General features: G+C 46.4%; 1 protein-coding gene across 3 annotated transcripts in view; it reads left to right on the forward strand.

Annotated features, from left to right (window-relative positions):
* CETP (cholesteryl ester transfer protein) overlaps positions 1 to 20,621 on the forward strand; it is a 101,237-nt gene that overhangs the window by 25,044 nt on the left and 55,572 nt on the right. For all 3 annotated transcript variants that reach the window (XM_085894819.1, XM_085894820.1, XM_085894821.1), the window contains 3 exons: positions 392 to 506; positions 3,886 to 4,014; positions 19,699 to 19,775. In XM_085894819.1, the coding sequence (XP_085750945.1) occupies positions 392 to 506; positions 3,886 to 4,014; positions 19,699 to 19,775 (321 nt within the window). The remainder of the gene's footprint in view (positions 1 to 391; positions 507 to 3,885; positions 4,015 to 19,698; positions 19,776 to 20,621) is intronic.

A 20,621-nucleotide genomic window follows, 5' to 3' on the forward strand; every position in this document is an offset into this window, starting at 1 on the left:
TGCCTGATAAAGGATGTAATTAAATAAAACCATTAATTATCTTCAAAAGGGGTGTTTTAATTAACCCAAACATCAATTTTCACTCATTCACTCCCTTAGAGTTCTATTAGTATGCATGAAAAGTTTCAGACTGCTCGGTTTCATGGCTTTGGAGTTATGGAGGACACACACACACACACACACACACACACACACACACACACACACACACACACACACACACACACACAGACATTTATTATTTTCGATAACTTTTTCATTCGAAGTTTGTTTTTTCAGAAAATTTAATCTTAAGTAATTTAAAAGCCATACTTGGTGGTGGTTTTTGGTTCTGGTCTGATTTCTTTTCCCCCTCTCATGCATTTTCTTCTCTCCTTTTTACTTCCCCAAGTGGCTGAAGACGGTATTAGAGTTATGTGTTCCTCTTTGAAGAACTCCTCCTTGTCTGAAATTGCACTGGAAAGATGGATTCCTCTAGTTGGTCGATTAAAATGCACCATTTCTCGGCAAGTCCCTTTAATCTTGATTAAGGTTTCAAAAAAGCAAAGTCCATTCAGTCATATGCTGCTTGTATTACTGGATCATTGCATTTATAAAGCTTTAAATCTCAGCAACATTAATGTAACATCTGCTTTTGTGCAAAGCATCATAAATTCTTTGGATGCAAGGTTTGCTAAACATTATATAAATATACAACGATGTGTGGCACCTTATTTGACCTTGATAAATAAAATCAATTTTCCAATTATATAAGCCTCCTCACGACTTAGGTTGAAGTCTTCATGTGCAAAATTGAAGTTCGACTCAAACTTTGAGGTACATATGCAGGGTTAACAGCAATGTCTCCACAATAAATTAATTATCTTGCCCTCGTACCTCATTTGCGATGCACACATTGGCTCCATAATTACAAAATTACAAAAACACAATGCAGTTAAATCATTGACTTTGTGCAGGTTAATGTCTTGCATTATGACTCATATGATTGCTTAGCAGGATAGCTCATTTGATAGTGTTTTCCCCCCTGCGTTATTTGGCCCTTGCTTATATCCAATCCAACTAAAACTTCTCATCTGGTTCAGTGGTCAACAGAAGGGTGTTAAATTGACTGTGTCATTCGCTAACACTTAAAATCCCACAGAGTTGGATATTGGACTTGAACATTGACTGCATTCCAATGTCAAAAGGTTGTCAAAAAAAATTCCAGTCGCTTAGTTGCTCCCCACTATACATCAAAAGCAGAGAAATAAAGATGTAGATAGCAGGCCAAATTAATAATAATCAAATGACAGTCTGATAAACATTGAACAACCATTATGCTTCCTTTCCTAAAGGCCCGGTCACACCTTGACGTTTTAGCCAGCGATGGCAACGTATTAAAATGTATGTAAAACGCTGGCTTATGTTGAACTTTTGATGTTTTTTTTTAAAGATTCGGACGTATTCATAGCGACTTGGTCTTATGTATAACGCATTGGTAACGGACACAGAATGTTTTGTTGTGTTATAGATAACTTATACCAACGAATGCTGAACCTGTTGTCGGCCTACACAACCGATGCCCAACGATAGTCTAACTTAGGCATAGCGCGTTGCACGCATCGCCGACAATGTCGTGACGTAGCCTATTAAAAGGCTGACGCACAACGATTCGAATCATAACTGCCGTAGAAATGGAAGTGTCAACATCGTGGTCACACCTTGGCGATCTTGCCAGCGTATGCCGACCTAAGAAAATGTGTCTAAAACGTTGGGGCACGTCAAATACGGTATGAGTAAGTTTGGTATACGTGAGTAGAACGCTAAAGTACGCTATCATACGTCGTAGTAAGTAGAGTACGTCAAGAAATTTTAAACATGTTCAAAATTTTACGACGTACTCGGCATATGACACACGTTCCGCATGCGATGGGGATAAGTTTTACACATGATATGTGGACGCTTACACACGTCCACAAAGGCTACTTATAAGCTACTCATAAGTCGAAACATGTCGCGGTAACGTCTTTTTTTATGCGAAACTTATTTCTAACTTATGTTTGACGTGCTTTGAACCAATTCTTTACGTAGTCCCAACACACATCGACGTATGTAGATGTATTCCAATGACGTCTTCCGGTCGACAAAAAAAAAAAAAAAAATTAACGTGTTTCTAGCTTACAACTGCCATATAAAGACGTGTTCCCAGCGGTTTTGGGAATTGGTATATAAAAATGCTGCTCATAAAAGGGGAACCCAACAGTGTTTTCGAGTCCTTTTTGAGTCGATGTCCATGTCAGCAGTAACAGTATCAGTATCAGTATCAGTATCAGTATTAGTATTAGTAGTAGTTTGTTCATGTTGGCAGTATTCGGTGAGTGTGAGGGGGAGGGTGTGGGTTATGATGGATCGTCCTTGCGTCCGCGTGTCCACGGGTAGGAGACATCTTTTCACCATTGTTCGAAGTTCTTTGCGGCTAATTTTTTATGGGCCTTTTTCAACAATGAGCTATAGCTTGTTTTTACGATTTAGGTCTATTCATAATGGGTTGGACAAATGCACAATGAACTAATAATGTGCATAGAGCGCTTTGATTACTTATAGATACGATATACCAACGAATAATTATCGTGAAGCCGGCGTTCACAAACTATGCCCAACGATAGCCTAACTTATCCATATCGTGCGGCAGTTTATCTTTGCCGGTGACGTGGGGTTTGCTATTCATAGGCTGCCACTCAACGATTTAAATGGCTGCATCTCCACTATTGAAAGTAGACGCTTGCGCTCAACAATTGGATTTTTTTTACACTCAACGACTTTTAAACGGTACCACTCAGCTATTTTCATTGTTTACAATGAACGATTTAAATTGCTGTCACTCGCCTTTGTTTTTTGACGCTGGCGCTCGGAAATTTTAATCGTTTCTATTGAACGTGCTAAATCGCTCAAACTCGACTATTTTAAATAGACGCTGCCGATGGACAATTGGAATCATAGCCAAGCTAGACATCGAAGTGAGAACATCCTCGTCATGCCGAAGAAAAGTTTGAAGAATGCTGCAAATAAGTGTCCTGGCCGTGGCCGTGGACGCTGATGCAAGGACGATCCATTATACCGACGTCTTTCAGCCTATGAGTAACTTAAAAGTAACGTCTGTCGATGTGTGGCAACGATCGCGTAACGTGCCAACAACACGTTAATCGTAGGTTAGAAATAAGTTTCGGGTACGCTAAACATTACCTCGGCGTGTCTCAACTTATGATTAACTTACAAGTAGCATGTGTTGACGTCTGTCAACGATCGCAGACCGTGCATACAACTTGTGGCCAGCGTAGCGGAACGTGTGAGTCATACGCCGGCATACGTCATGAAATTTCAAGCATGAAAAAATTTGAGGACAACCAAAAAGTACAACGTTTAAAGTCAACGTACACCGACGTATGGCAGTGTTTTTCAGCGTGCTCTCAATGTTATCAAAACTTACCCATAACGTATTCAACGTGTGCCAGCGTTTTAGAAAAAAATTCAAAAATCGGCATACGTTGGCTAAAACATCAAGGTGTGACCGGGCCTTAAAATTGTGTAGTGGGCAGATCAGGCAAGCAGGGCGCCCAGAATCCAAAGAAAATAATGTGGGAAAGATGGCTCTGGCAGGAAATGTGTGGCCAGAGCCCCCCTACCTTTCCCCATCCACACCGTAGAATAACCTCCTCCGTCCTGGTTATATGTTCAGTCTCCTGAACACACATACCAAAGGGCTCTGATTGTTAATGGGCATTTACAAATATTAATCATATCATCATAACTCTCTTACCATTTGTCATTATTCTGCTAAAGAAATAGATTTACCTTTATCATCAAAGTAAGATCCCCCCCCCTTCTTTCACCATTTACTTTCCCAAGGTTGCAGGTTGAGGATTGTGGGTTTTCAAGAAGTTCCATGATGTTGGGGTCCGGAGGGGTTTCTCTGCTCGTCCAGCATATGGAGATGAACTTTACTGGGAAGATTGGTTACCACTTCAAGCCATTAATGTAAGAGAAAGGCTACTTACTTGTGTCCTAGCAATTGTTAAGTTAAGAATCGTTATCAAGGGGGTTGAACTGCAAATAGTTTAAACCAACATCTTCAGTGCCATTATTATTTGTTGAGGTCGTCATTTAAATGAATCACTCAACCTGTTAAATGGTGCAAATCCAAGCAAAGAAACAGTCTCCCCAAACTTTACTCAACCAGGTAGGACTGGTGAGAGAGCTTAAAGGGAGTGTTTACTTGCCTGTAAATTGTCTATTCTGTACTTGATTCATGAAGAAATCAGATAGGACAATAAACTCTCATTCTGGTACTTCACAGGAAGGTAATTGCATCAGAATTCACCCTCTTTTCAGAGTGGATGTTAAGCCAACTGTCTCATTTGCCAAGACTTGATAGTTGGGAAAGATCCTATGCTGCTTTTTGAAAGTGGTATGCTAATGAATGCTGGTACCTGGGATAAATTTCAGGTTCCGACCCTTATTGCTGCTGGGAAAGCAAGAGCAAACCACCCAGCATATTCTTGCTATGACACTGCCTTGGCAATTTATACGAGATCCAGAATGACACAATAGGTATTAAAAAGTTATTCAACAGGGATACTCGCAATAGTCCAAGTTATGATAAATTAAGGATAACTAATATATATATATATATATATATATATATAGATATATAGATATATAGATATATAGATATATAGATATATAGATATATAGATATATATATATATATATATATATATATATATATATATATATATATATATATATATATATATATATACGGCTCTGGAAACCATTGCATTCAAACATACAGATGTCCCAAAGGTCAGTTATTCCATTAAGTACAAGTGAGACAGGTCCCTTCCTTTTGTCTAGTGGGAGAATCAAAGGTGTGCGTTGCGATGTCCTTTTAGGTAGGTTATTACATCCAATAAACCAGCTAACGACCATCCAACAAACCATCCGACAAACCAACAACCTGTGACCGAACAAGCGCTTCACCCGCCCAACAGGCGACTCGCTGTTTCGAGGCAAAATCTTTGTGAAGTACCTTTTGGGCAAGTCCACACATGTGGAGTGGGCGGGCATCCCGGTATGGGCGAAACCCCCCGCCCAGAAAGGGTGGACCCATGGAAGCCCCTTCCAATCGGGGCGAACAGTGACGTCAGTTTCACCAAGGCCCCTCCCCGCTGAGGGAGGTCCATAAAATTATCGACACTGTCTTCAGCGAGGAGTTCTTGAGGGGGTCGTTCGTCGTCTTGGTTTTTGGGTTGCACTGGAGTTCAGAGGGTTGCGAGGAGTGCTGGTTGCGAGGAGCGTTGCCGTGAGAAAGTCGTGAAGTTCGTACAGTGCTTGCAGTGAAAGGCTTGGAGTTCGTGAAGCAACCCTGAGAGCGGAGAGCGTTGGGCCCTGAGCCCTACCTCGGACTCCACTCTACTCGACCAGTGCTCCTTCGCAGACACGGTCTTCACGCGTGGGCCGTGGACAGAGCCGCATGACCATCAACAGGTGCCGCACCACGGAGCACCCATCCCACCAACATGCAGGTACCTCGCCGAACCACAACCCCAGCTCATCTCTCTCCTTGACTGCGGGGTTCCAATAGAACATCTGTGTTTCTTATCATCTGGGTGTGCGTCTGAGTGTGTGGGCCCGTCTTGTAAGTAGAAACTGTATAAGTGTTTTTGAACATTGTAAATTCTTGCTTGTATATTCCACGATAAGTCTTGCCCTGTGTCTTCTTTATTGTAAATAAAACAATTGCAGAAATGTTCCCAGTTCGTTTCTGTCCTTTCTTGCATGGTTCTTGCATTGGTCCAGCATGGTTCGGATCTGAGTTGAGGCGGGTCTTTATCCTTGGTAATCAGTTCATTGTAGCCGGCACAGCTTTGGCAGTTACGCTTGACTGCACCCAAACCGGAGTTGGTAGTCGTTAGTTGGAACGCTACCGCAGTTGGTAGTGACCCGGTTCGAGCAAGACGTGCCAAGGGCGTGGTTCCCCGGTAGTCGAAATTGCGTAGTTAATTAGGTAAATTGGTTCTAGACAAAAAGACCCTATGCTACGCGGTTGAGATATTGGCATCCACGGTCGGTTCAGCGACCCGCCGGCTCACGGAGTTATCCGAGAGCGACGGCCTACAATTCCGGGGAGTCTTATGGGAGACGACGTAACACCTCCCCCACCTAGTGGTCGTTCTCGCCACCGGACCTCCGGCCTGCATCAATATATATATATATATATATGTATATATATATATATATATATATATATATGTATATATATATATATATATATATGTATATATATATATATATATATATATATATATATATATATATGTATATATATGTATATATATATATATGTATATATATGTATATATATATATATATATATATATATATATGTATATATATATATATATATATATATATATATATATATATATATATATATATATATATATATATATATATATATATATATATATATATATATATATATATGTATATATATATATATATATATATATATATATATATATATATATATATATATATATATATATATATATATATATATATATACATATATATATATATATATATATATATATATATATATATATATATATATATATATATATATATATATACATATATATATATATATATATATATATATATATATATATATATATATATATACATATATATACACACACACACATATGTATGTATATATATCGAGATCGGTGTAGAAGAATTTGATTGCCCTGAACAGAACCATGACCTCAACCCCAAACACCTTTGGGATGAATTGGAACATCGACTGAGAGCCAGGCTTATTCGTCCAACATCAGTGCCCGACCTCACTAATAATGCTCTTGTGGCTGAATGGAAGCAAATCCCTGCAGCAATGTTCCAACATCTAGTGGAAAACCTTCCCAGATGAGTGGAGGCTGTTAGAGCAATAAAAGGGACACCAACTCCATATTAATGACATTGATTTTGGAATGAGATGTTGGACGAATAGGTGTCCACATACTTTTGGACATGTTGTGTATATGTAGTCAGGATTGAAAATCAACAACTTTTGGATATGTTAGAAAATTAAGCACTCAGACCTGGAATCAAACCTAGGACCTCTGGCGTAGAAGAAAGGTAAACTGTGTGCTCTGGCAGGCTGAACTGAAGCCATATACAGCAGTGGGAAGGAAATTCACCACTTATTACAAGAAAGATGCACCACACAGAAACTCAATTAACAATTGGATGAAGAAGTTTAAAGAAACGGGTTCAGTGAATAGCAAACCACGACCCAGAAGGTGACAAATCAGGGAGGAAGCTGCAGCAGCTGTCAAGGTATCATTTGAACGAATTCCATGTAAATCATAGTAACATGCGTCAAATTCTCAAAGCCGTGTAAGCATGCTTACGACATCCAGGTCGTTCAAATGTTACGTGAATAAGTCTATGATTCAAGGTTATATTTTTTATCAACTCTTCAAATGAAAAGTCCTCAATACCCCTGAGTTTCTTGATGAGGTGACATTTTCTGGTCAGGCAACATTCTACATTTCTGGCGAGGTCAACTGCTACAACTGTCAAACTTGGGAGACAGAGAAACCTACGGAAATTGATAACATGAAAGAGACTCTCCAAAAGTTAATGCCTGGTGTGCTTTCAGAAAGTCAGGCATTATTTATTCGTCCTTTATTTTTTGAAGGAGAAAGAGTGAGTGAATGATAAATGTTATCTGGCTGTTTTACAGAATTTATTCATCCCTGAACTTGATTTAATCTTTTAGACAGCACCTTTTCCAGAAAGATGGTGCCCCTTACTACTTTGCTTGTAGTCTGTGAGAGTTTTTGGATGTGGTCTTCTTTGAGAAGAAGATGGGTAGACCACTTCCTTGGCCACCTAATTCCCCTGACCTGTCCCCCTGGACTTCTTTTTATGGGGGCATTTAAAAACGACTGTCTTCATCAAATCCCCATTTTCTGGATGAACTTCAAGCTAGAATCACAAATGCTATTCATGACTTCACTGAGCAACAGCTAGAGAATGTTTTTGGAGAATTATATAATTGGATTGAAAAATATATCACTCAGATGGCAGTGATGTTGAAACATAAAAGAGTTGAACTGCATTGCCTTAAACAATTCTGAATTATGCTTTCATGCACCATTTATAGTTTGTTACTATCATGTATACATCAAAAGTTATAAAAGTTCAAAGTTGCACAATAATTTTATGGACACCCAGACCCAGCATATAAAATTACATTTATATTGTTGCGGATTCGCGCCCGCCGGTGTGCTGACGGCCACGTAACTCGAATCGCGGCACGTCGCCCACCGGACGGACAATCCAGTCGTGACCCTCTCGGACTAACGCCGGGAACCAGTCACGGATGGACCTTTCGGTCTCACCACGATCGTGCCAATCGGCCCCCGCGTGGGATAGGGTTGCTCGCCAAATTCGACCTACCTAAGTACCCACACGGAGGGTAGACCGGGCGATCGCACCTCGCCGCAGGTCGACTTCGGACATGGGCCACTTTAAGCGACCCGTTCCTTACTATCGGGATAACCGAGCGGTGTTATTCGTCGGCCTCGACGGTTCGATTAATTATCGGGCGTTTTAGCCCACGACCAACCCTTTACGTGAAGCAAGATGGAGATTCAATGAAAGAAAAGACGAAGCGAAGCGGGAAAACAGTTCAACATAATTCACATTTATTTCACGATGAACGGAAAGCACACATATACAATTCCACCAAAAGCACATGCAAAAGAAGAAGACAATGCAATATTACACAAAAAGCAAATGTAAAAGAAGAAGACAATGCAGAGCTATCCGACTACCGAGCACACGGCAACACTTATACAATTTTACTTCACAGACGGCGCCGACAACACATGTACCCAAAACAAAAGAGAAAGAACCACCCTCAAGGATGAGGCGGGCCTGGGGCCGAGACCGGGTCGGGCCTACCCGTCTGATGATGAGACGCAGAGCGGCGGTGGCGCCTCAACTCCGCGGGCCTCGCGGACAGTGTCTGGTAGGGGGTGGGAAAGGAGGCCCCCTTGTCGCACTATCTCAGCGCGGGGGGAAACAGTAGGGGGTTGTTGATGCTCGGGGGGGGAGGGGGATATCACCCTGTCTCGGGTCCCGCGACGAGCGTCTCCTCCTTGACCTCGGTCGCGTTGCTGGCCTCTCCCTCTGCAGCTCCCGGCACCGACGCGAGCACCCCCTCGTCCGCCTTCGCCGCCGCCACTTCTCCACAGCTCCGTCTAATCGCCCTCTCCGTCTCCTCTCTTGGCCCGTCCCAACTCTTCACTCTTGACTTCTACCACTTCTTTCCAACTCCACCGACGACTCTCTTGAACTCCGCACAACTGCCTTTACTGACGAACGCAGCCGTTTATATAAGCCCCGTGGCTTCGCTCTTTCACCCTTGACCCTCTGCCTCCGACCCTTCACCTCTCTAACTGGCTCCCCATTGGACCGAGGAAAAGTGGGCGTGAATGCTTTTTGATCCATGAATTTGCATATCGCGTCCTCACTCCAACGCCCTGGAGGCGGGGCCAAATCGCCCACGCTCTCCGATTGGACGGAACAAAAGTGGGCGTGAGTCGTTTTTGATCCGTTTTCTGCGGAAAGTCCGTGATGTTTTTGAATACGCTGCTCGGTGCGCGCCCTGCACGAGTCCAGTATCGGTGCCCACGAGTGGCGCGAGATTGGTGGGGATGCGATGGTGGCGAGTTGTGACGGTAAAGGTCGTGGCGGTTGTGGTGAAGCGGCGTTGTGGTTGGTGGTTGTTGTTGTGAAGCGGCGTTGTGGTTGGTGGTTGTTGTTGTGAAGCGGCGTTGTGGTTGGTGGTTGTTGTTGTGAAGCGGCGTTGTGGTTGGTGGTTGTTGTGTGATGACTGTTGAGACGTGGTTGGTGCTGGTAGTAATGGCGGCTGGTCCAAAATAAAGATATGAAAAGAAAAACGGCTATCCTGAAGAGTCGCAGCCCTTATGAATGACATTTATTCCCTCTAAACAACGGGTTTGGGCCTAACTACACATATACTTACGGAGATATCTCACCTAAGGGACCTGAATGGTGGTTTGTGAATTTCGTCAACCACAACACTACCCCCTCCCCTTTTTACAGACTCGTCCCAAGTCGTCAAATTTTCGTGTGCCATCATGTGTAGTTTTCCCCTAGTACATTTTACCTACGGATCCCTGAGTGCGACATTCATGGTATTCGTGTCCCCAAAATAAATAACCTGAGGGCTGAGTAACTACCTAAACAAACTCACTCACACGGACGACTTAAATAAAATTGCCGGCGCTAAGACAAACATGCCGGGGGCGCACTCATATTTACAGTACATCTTAACCTTAACTTACAAATTTTACACTAAACCATCGCCCAGGATCAATGAACTCTGCAAAAGAAAGCAGTTAGCAGGGAGCTAGGCTGCTCGCATGCAGTCTCTGACTCAAACAATGCAGGTGACAGGGAACGTGGCCGGCTGCTCACACGCAGTCCAAGGCCTTCCCTTTTGAACTGAACGCAGTGAACCACAACGGTGCATGGGCTGCACGAGCGTAGTCTCCGTGCCAGCTCAAGTGGCACACGCAATGAACACAACGAATGGATGGATGAATGGTTTGAACTGAACGCAGTGAACCACAACGGTGCATGGGCTGCACAAACGTCGTCTCCGTGCCAGCTCAAGTGGCACACGCAATGAACACAACGAATGGATGGATGAATGGATGGACGCAAACACGGTGCACGGGCCGCTACTGCAGGCCCGTGTTGTTACTGCCAACAGGGCAGTTCTTGCAGCTTGCAAACTGTTGCCTTGATCCTGGCGCACATGGCAATGAACAGGGGGGGGGGGGGCAAAGCAAAATTGAACGGGGCTGGTGAACGTGGGCAGTGGGCATGGCATGGCATGGCAAAGGCAGCAGGCAAACTCAGCCCGCAGAACCAGGCCGTTGCAGGCAAACACAGCCGGCAGATGAACTGGCCGGCACAGGCTTTGAAGTACCACAGCTGCAGATGATCCGGCCGGCACAGGCCTTGCAGCAACACAACAGCTGCCGATGAAGTGGGCCGGCACAGGCCTTGCAGCACAGCAACAGCTGCCGATGAAGTGGGCCGGCCTCTGCCTTGCAGCAACGCAGCCAGCAGATGAAGCTGGCCAGCCTTTGCCGTTCAGTGGAGGTTGGTGGAGGGAGTGCGGTGGTGCTGGCCACTTGGAAGGCGGGCTCGGACCTACCTACCTGTCTCCCTCCCACCTATCGCCTTTGCCTGTCACTGTACATACCCACTCCCTTAATTTGTCAAACCCCAATTTAGCCCCAACTTATTTTTTTTTTGTTTTTATGTTTACTTCCCCACTATAAATCGTCCCCTAACCCCCTTTATCGTCTTTGTTCGGCTAACCTATCCTGTCACCTGGCCTACTCCCAACCCCTACGTTCCCTTCCCGGAGGGGAATAAGGGAGAGCTAACGTCCTGTGTCGAGGCCCAACGAAGCCTCAGAATGGCCTCCCCAGAGTTCGGCGATCTAACCCAAAGTGGGTCCAGCGGCCCACAACGAGAGCGAGGGGATGGATGGTGCGGAGGGGTACACTTCCTAATCTACCCTATCCATTTAACTGTTAAACTACCCCGGGGCTTTCAACAAGCGCCTCTCGCTTAAACTATTGGTTCTAACAACCCAGATTCCCGTCGCCTGTGTTGGTGTCCTCACAATTTCGGGCCTCGCCCCCCAATTTTCTTCCCGTGCCCTCACACGGTCTCATGGCTGGGACACGTGGCTCCCTTTGGCAGGCACGACCCTCTGCCGAATCTCCCGCTATGGCACCCCCGGGCACTACACTGCCTCCGAGCCTACCAGCTCCCTAAACACCGGGGAGTGCCCCCCATGGCACCTCCCCTGAAACGCACACGTGGCAGGCTGGCTTCCCAGGCCCTTTTCCGAGGGTCACCCGTGCCCACAACACTGCCCACGCGGCTAATGGCACCCCGGGCCCCCGCACCAAGCAGGCGCACCCGTGCCCACTACGCTATCCCGGCCCCCCATGGGCCCTTGGCCTACCACGGCCGACTAGCCTGGTGCCCGGGGTACCCACTCAGCGATACTCACTTTTCGCAGCCACGCTCCCAGCCCGTCAACAGGGCTCCTGCACCCCTCCAAACGGGTTTCGAGCCTACTTCCCCACCAACAACAAAACGACTTCCATATTTGCTAATTTGACTAACCCCCTAACTCACTTTATACTGACCCCGGGGTCCCTTGGGCGGGAGTCACTCCTCCCCCCAATCACTCATCGCACCATGCATTCCCCATTCGCTCCACACACACAGACCCGCTGGCCTTACTCACTCACCAAGCACATGCTTCCAATCCACTCACCAACAACTCTTCAACACACACACCGCTGAACTCTGCCATCCTTCTTACTACATCCCCTAACTAACTCGTGCTCCCACGTCGTCCCTTAAACTATAGGACGTTCCTTTTAACACTACGTAGCTAAACTACGTCCCCCCTACACACTCACAAGTTTGTCACTGTCTTCAAATAAATCATTTTATTTCCCAACCTAAATCTGGCTACAATCCCTCTAACTAATCTATTCCACGGGCCCCATGAGGACTTACCCCTGCCCCATGGAGCCGGTCTAACTAAGCTAACCCTTCCCCCTAACTAGTTTCCATCCTGTGCCCTGGTCAAGGGGGTCTTCCACCCCTTGCCCAGGAATCCTGTGCACCCGAAAGTGAGGCTTGTTTTTTTTTGTTTTTTTTTTACATGCGCATCACCAGCGCGGCAACTCACAGCTCGCGCAATTTTCACCTGCCTGTGACATCATGCAGCTGCACGTGTACCTCGTCCCTCCTTGGACAGTACCATCCGGCAGGGATACCCCTCCTGCCGGATTCCAACCCCACGTGCAGCCATGGCGTCACCGTGCGCATAAAAAAAAACACAAGCCCCACGTCTCGAGGGGTTCCCCACGCGAACACATGTGCTTTGCCCATTGGAGCTTAACACACACGATCGCGTGGAGAACCCGTCCGGTCCAAATCCATAATCCTGCCTAAACTTTGTCCGTCCACGGGATCGGCAAATCCACCGCTGGCGTTTCCGGACCGGGACTTCACTCTCGCAAGCGAGCACGTGGGGGCCTCGTGCGTTGCACAGCACGGACCTCGTGCTCACTGCTGGGTGAACCCGGCACGGTGCGCAAAACATCTACAGCCGCTACTCGGCTTTCTTTCCTCTGTCGCCGTCGTCGTCGCCATTCGACCCACGCACACCTGCGTGTTACGACGCTCACACTCCATTCCATTACATTCACACCGGGAGACGCGGCTGCGTGCTCCCGCATGCCAACCGACATCTCCCTCACATACCGCTCTCTCACACACACGGTCTCCCTTGCATAAACCATACCACTCACACGTGGTGCTCCATTCACTCGCGGCCTTCCACTCACTCGTGCCTCACTACTCACACAAACCACACCACTCACACGCGGGGGAACTCACCCGCGGTGTTTCATCCACACACCGTCCCTCACTCACACACGCGGGGGCACTCAACCGCGGTTCCTCATCCACACTGGCCGTTTCATCCACACACACGGCCTCTTCCACACACGGTGCCTCATCCACACTGGCCGTTTCATCCACACACACGGCCTCTTCCACACACGGCGTGCTGGGAAGCACGTACTCCGGCACAATCGCCACCACACCACTCACACACGGGGTCGCTTCCACACACGGGGATGCACTCACACCTTGCACCACACACACAGGGACAACCACACTGGGGATTCGTGTCCCCACAAGGGTCTCCGGGGCCTCTATACCCCCCAAGCTTTCCGTGCACCTGTTCGCAGCACTCGTCCCCTCAACCTCGCAAAGCACGACCGAACTCACCTAGTCGTGACTCGCCTCAAGGGGGCATACTCCCTCCCCTCGTTCCTGGAGGAGGCCATCCAGCTACTCGCACCGGTCCTCCACCCAGTCCGCAAGCTCACCCCCATTGTCCTCCACGACCTCTGTATGTGTGTGTGCGTCACTTACCCCGTCTTCATCGTGCAGTCTTCCCTCTGTCGTTCCCATCTCCCGTGTCTCTGCCAACTCAGTCACCTCTTCACCCTTTACCTCCCTTGTCTCAACTATTTTTATTTCCTTTGTCGTCACCTCGTGTCTCGTCTCACACGTTTTGGTCTCATTTAATTTTTCCCTTTCGGTCATCGTCACGACCCTCGCCCAACACGTCCCCCGAGTTATTTTTTCACCCGCCTCCACCGCGGGCCTGTCAGCCGTTGCACCCCCTCCCAGCTCGTTCGTTCCTACACGTGGAGTCGCCATTTTTAGTTCCCTGCTCACGGCCTTCATGCCCGCCTGCAGGCATCGGCCCATGTTCTGCGTCTCACCCCGCAGCTCTTTCATTTCTTCCTTCATATTTGTTTCCATTTTAGTTTTCATGCGTTTTATTTCGTTTGTGATTTCATTTGTGTATGTATCCATCTTTTCGTTCATTTGCTTGATCATGTTCGCTGTCATTTCCGCATTCCTTTGTTGCGCATCCGCATTCATCTTTGCCAGCATGGTGATTAGCTGGGCCATGTCGAGTGCGCTTGGGTGAGCCGTTTCGGCAGGGGTTGGGGAAGGGTTTTGGTGGAGAGGGGGAGGGGAGGTGTCATACACCGCGGCCGCTGCCGCACCCATTTCGGGCTCTGGGTTCAGTTGGGCGAGTTCGTTTTCCTGTACAACCAACATTTCCTGCACGGGGATTTCATCCTGAGCCATGGATTCTACACATTCGACATCCATTTCTAATACCCCCGGCTCCCGCTCGCCTTGAGACGCCATCTTGCTTCTCTTAAAGGGTTAATTTAGCTCGCTCGTAATTTGGAGGGAATCGGGGGTCGCTCCTCTCACCCCTGGACCGATTCCCGTGAATTTAGCCGGAGACAGGAGAGCCCGTTTTCCCGTTCTCCGATACCAGTGCCGCGAGGAGGGCGATGGGTTTATATCGCACGACCTGACACCAGTGTTGCGGATTCGCGCCCGCCGGCGTGCTGACGGCCACGTAACTCGAATCGCGGCACGTCGCCCACCGGACGGACAATCCAGTCGTGACCCTCTCGGACTAACGCCGGGAACCAGTCACGGGTGGACCTTTCGGTCTCACCGCGATCGTGCCAATCGGCCCCCGCGTGGGATAGGGTTGCTCGCCAAATTCGACCTACCTAAGTACCCACACGGAGGGTAGACCGGGCGATCGCACCTCGCCGCAGGTCGACTTCGGACATGGGCCACTTTAAGCGACCCGTTCCGTACTATCGGGATAACCGAGCGGTGTTATTCGTCGGCCTCAACGGTTCGATTAATTATCGGGCGTTTTAGCCCACGACCAACCCTTTACGTGAAGCAAGATGGAGATTCAATGAAAGAAAAGACGAAGCGAAGCGGGAAAACAGTTCAACATAATTCACATTTATTTCACGATGAACGGAAAGCACACATATACAATTCCACCAAAAGCACATGTAAAAGAAGAAGACAATGCAATATTACACAAAAAGCAAATGTAAAAGAAGAAGACAATGCAGAGCTATCCGACTACCGAGCACACGGCAACACTTATACAATTTTACTTCACAGACGGCGCCGACAACACATGTACCCAAAACAAAAGAGAAAGAACCACCCTCAAGGATGAGGCGGGCCTGGGGCCGAGACCGGGTCGGGCCTACCCGTCTGATGATGAGACACAGAGCGGCGGTGGCGCCTCAACTCCGCGGGCCTCGCGGACAGTGTCTGGTAGGGGGTGGGAAAGGGGGCCCCCTTGTCGCACTATCTCAGCGCGGGGGGAAACAGGAGGGGGTTGTTGATGCTCGGGGGGGCGGGGGATATCACCCTGTCTCGGGTCCCGCGACGAGCGTCTCCTCCTTGACCTCGGTCGCGTTGCTGGCCTCTCCCTCTGCAGCTCCCGGCACCGACGCGAGCACCCCCTCGTCCGCCTTCGCCGCCGCCACTTCTCCACAGCTCCGTCTAATCGCCCTCTCCGTCTCCTCTCTTGGCCCGTCCCAACTCTTCACTCTTGACTTCTACCACTTCTTTCCAGCTCCACCGACGACTCTCTTGAACTCCGCACAACTGCCTTTACTGACGAACGCAGCCGTTTATATAAGCCCCGTGGCTTCGCTCTTTCACCCTTGACCCTCTGCCTCCGACCCTTCACCTCTCTAACTGGCTCCCCATTGGACCGAGGAAAAGTGGGCGTGAATGCTTTTTGATCCATGAATTTGCATATCGCATCCTCACTCCAACGCCCTGGAGGCGGGGCCAAATCGCCCACGCTCTCCGATTGGACGGAACAAAAGTGGGCGTGAGTCGTTTTTGATCCGTTTTCTGCGGAAAGTCCGTGATGTTTTTGAATACGCTGCTCGGTGCGCGCCCTGCACGAGTCCAGTATCGGTGCCCACGAGTGGCGCGAGATTGGTGGGGATGCGATGGTGGCGAGTTGTGACGGTAAAGGTCGTGGCGGTTGTGGTGAAGCGGCGTTGTGGTTGGTGGTTGTTGTTGTGAAGCGGCGTTGTGGTTGGTGGTTGTTGTTGTGAAGCGGCGTTGTGGTTGGTGGTTGTTGTGTGATGACTGTTGAGACGTGGTTGGTGCTGGTAGTAATGGCGGCTGGTCCAAAATAAAGATAGGAAAAGAAAAACGGCTATCCTGAAGAGTCGCAGCCCTTATGAATGACATTTATTCCCTCTAAACAACGGGGTTGGGCCTAACTACACATATACTTACGGAGATATCTCACCTAAGGGACCTGAATGGTGGTTTGTGAATTTCGTCAACCACAACAATATGTTTATTACGAGTCAGACAGGCAGTGGACAAAAAAATGGAAACACAAACAGAATGTCACTTAGTTTGGTGTTGGGCCACTAAGTGCATCTAGGACGGTATGGATACGATGTAGCAAAGAATCAACAAGAGTCTGGAACCGCTTTGCAGCAATGGGGCATGATTCTTCATCAAGGAAGTCCTCCAATTCAGGTTGGTTTGATGGAGGCGGAAACTGCTATCTTAGGAACCTCTCCAGACAGTCCAACAAATGCTCTATGGGATTGAGGTCCGGTGATTGGGGGGGGGGGGCATGGAAGATGGGAATCTTTGTCCTCATGCTCCTCAAATCACCCGATGACAATATGTGCTCTGTGGACTGGGAGCATTATCATCCTGAAAGACACCTCTCCCAGCAGGCAAGAAATGCTGCATCATGGGATTCAGATGATTGCTCAGGATGGTAACATGGCACGCTGTATCAACCCTGTCTTCCAATGGAATGAGTGGACCCAGGCCATGCCGGAAAAATGCGCCTCACACCATTAGGGAACCGCCAGAGCCTTTTACTGTTGGAACCAGGTACTCGGGATTGTCGAGCTCCCTGGGCTATCACTACACGTGCTCACGTCCATTTTTCAAGAACATGGTGAAGGACGACTCATCAGATCACATCGTATTCTTCCATTGCTCGGCAGTCCATTGCCTATACTCATTGCACCACAGGACCCACAAACGGGTGTTGCCAGGTCTCATGAGTGGTCTGTGCACAGCAACTTGGCTTTGCTATCCTGTCCTGTGAAGTTCCCTTCTGACTATTTTTGACGATACTGGATGCTCCGACCCACGTTGAACTTTGCTCTCCTGTTTCCCTTCACAGTCCAGACTCATGCCTGTGCTTCACACTTGTCGAGAATGCTCTTCCACCCACTGTTGCCCTTTGATGATGATGTCTTTCCTTCTTTTCTTCAAGCTGATATCACCTTCGAGACAGTTCCTCGTGACATGTTCACAATTTCTGCAGTCTTTGTCACTGAAGTATCTGCCAAACGTGCACCAACAATTACACCTTGTTTGAAGTCACTGAGGTCTTCTCTTACGGCCATGCTGGTTATTAAAATACCAGACTTGAGCCACAACCCATTTATATACACGAGATACACGAGTGAACTGCTGGGAAGAGATTTGCATATGTCATGTGCCGGTCACGTACATGTTGTGGCCCCATACTTTGTATATATGTTGTACAGCACGTGTACACTGGTGTATCCATTTTTGTCCACCATCTGTACATACTCATACATTGAAAACAATGCGAGTATCTCTTTTGTTGATCTTTTCAAATTCTCCTCGTATATTGCATTTTGGAAAAATTGTTTCTTTGTGTGAAGAAACACAAGAAAAATGCTGCATTTGTAGGCTTGGTTTATCTGTATCGCAATCCAAACTGAGCATAGCTCATGATAAAGGTTTCCTAGGTTCAAAGTTCAAAAACACTTTGTTGATTTGTTCATTGTCTATGATTGTTATTGTAACTATATAGTGTATATATATATATATATATATATATATATATATATATATATATATATATATATATATATATATATATATATATATATATATATATATATATATATCAATCAAACCACTAAACTATCTGGATTTCTCCATTCATCCCTCGGTCTGTCACGCTCTTTTCACTGCGACATAATTATGGCATTATGTCTAGTGCAAGAATATGCCTCTATGGACATGCACGTCATCCCAGCATCCAGCACTCAACTCGTCCCATCGCTTCACTGACGGCAGTTAACATCATAGTCCATACATCGAAGTCTGGTGTTGGCTTAACGGTTAAGGTGGCTGGCTTAAAGTCTCGAATTCAAGCCCCTGCTTTCTGCTGAATTAACACCAGGTGGGTTGACTCAGCACGTCATCCTTTTGAAGTCAGCAAAATGAGTACCAGCTTACTGGTAACAGGGGATGGTAACATCAGCTGCATCACCATACCCACAGAAATTATGCAGCCAAGCAGCCACAGGCTGCATATGAATAAGTAAATACACCCATAGTCCCATACATCTGACTGACTGACTGACTGACTAATGTCTATAGGCGATGGGCTGAATGTCAGATGCCATGCGTTGGGATGACGGATTTAGTAACATGGCGGCTTAGTGAGACAGCATTATGTCGGGGACGTCGTTACGGCGTTTACGTCTACAGCTAGGCTCGGCCTTTACATCAATGCATTATTCATAACTCAATGAGAATTGCATTTTGCAAGTTGAAAAGAGACGATGTAAAGTCTGATCCCTGGGAACGTAAAACAAATTAATCATATTGTGTTTTTGGTGAATAAATGTGTGTATTACTAAAATTAACGCTGGGTTGTTAGCAGCAAACAAAAATGTTTCTGGAATAAGACAAATTGCAAATATTGACTGTCAATGAGCTCTACAATACTGTACTATAACATAGACAAGTTATGCTGTTCAACTACAGTCAGTGAAGCGACGTGGGTTCAATGCTTGTTGTATGCAAAAGTATAATTGACGTCTCCTAATGACCTTTTACTGCATATCACAGATTGTTACTGATAATGATGGCAATGAAAAAAATGAATGATGAAAATATGAAAAAATATATATATATATATATATATATATATATATATATATATATATATATATATATATATATATATATATATATATATGTATGTATACACATACACATACACATACACATACACACGTAATGACCTGCAACATTTCTTTGTTATTTCAGTTCAATGTTCGAAACAAGCAACTTTCTTCAGTTCCAAGTTTCATCAAAAACATCACTCAACCTTACATCCAAGCTTGGTGAGTTTTTCATGGGAATAAATTTCACGTGATTGTTTTGGAACTACAGAGACGTGCCAGAAGTAAATAGACACCATTATTCTAAAATAATTTATTTATTGAGCATTTGAAGTATATTTGATCCATTTTAATACATACACTAGTATTTTGTGGACTTGCCATTTGCAGATTTCAATGCTTTTACTCATTCAGGCATAACTAACGAGTTCCGACATTTTCTCTTGTGGGATTTCTGCCCAGGCTTCACTCAAAAGGTTTAGGAATTGTGCCCATGATGTTGGTTTCCTGGACTTTTTCCACACAGCTCGATCCAATATGGCCCAGAGGTGTTCATTGGGATTCATGTCAGGAGACTGACATGGCCATGGAAGTCGCTTGATCCCATTTCTGTCCTGCCATTCTTTGGTCTTTTTTGCAGTGTGGCATGGAGCTCCATCTTCCATGAACAGAATGTTTTTTTTTTTTGTTTTGTTTTTGTATACCTTGGTCGAGGCTCGTATGAGAGCTAACACACAACTCACAGCAAGGAGGCATGAGACAAGAGGGGCGGGAGTGGAAGGGACAAAACAGTGGGGAGCAGACACATTAGGTGAACTGTGGAAGGGAGAGGGATGGGGATGGGACGGGGAACATGGCGAAGAGAAGATGGACATTTCAGGGACTTTCAGGAAGGAAAGTAGGAGAAATGAAGGAAGTGGGCTTGGGTGGATTATCGGGGGTAGAAAAGATCGAGGATTTGGATGGGGGAAGATAAGAGGTGGTGGTGAACAGCTGTTTTGAAAGCCTGGAGGGAAGAATGGGAAAGAATAGAGTGAGGAAGTTTATTCCAAAGGCGGGAAAAAAGAG

The sequence above is a fragment of the Eptatretus burgeri genome, chromosome 9 (genome assembly GCF_056783735.1).
Source record: "Eptatretus burgeri isolate ZD-2024b chromosome 9, Ebu_testis_v1, whole genome shotgun sequence".
Taxonomy (NCBI): domain Eukaryota; kingdom Metazoa; phylum Chordata; class Myxini; order Myxiniformes; family Myxinidae; genus Eptatretus; species Eptatretus burgeri.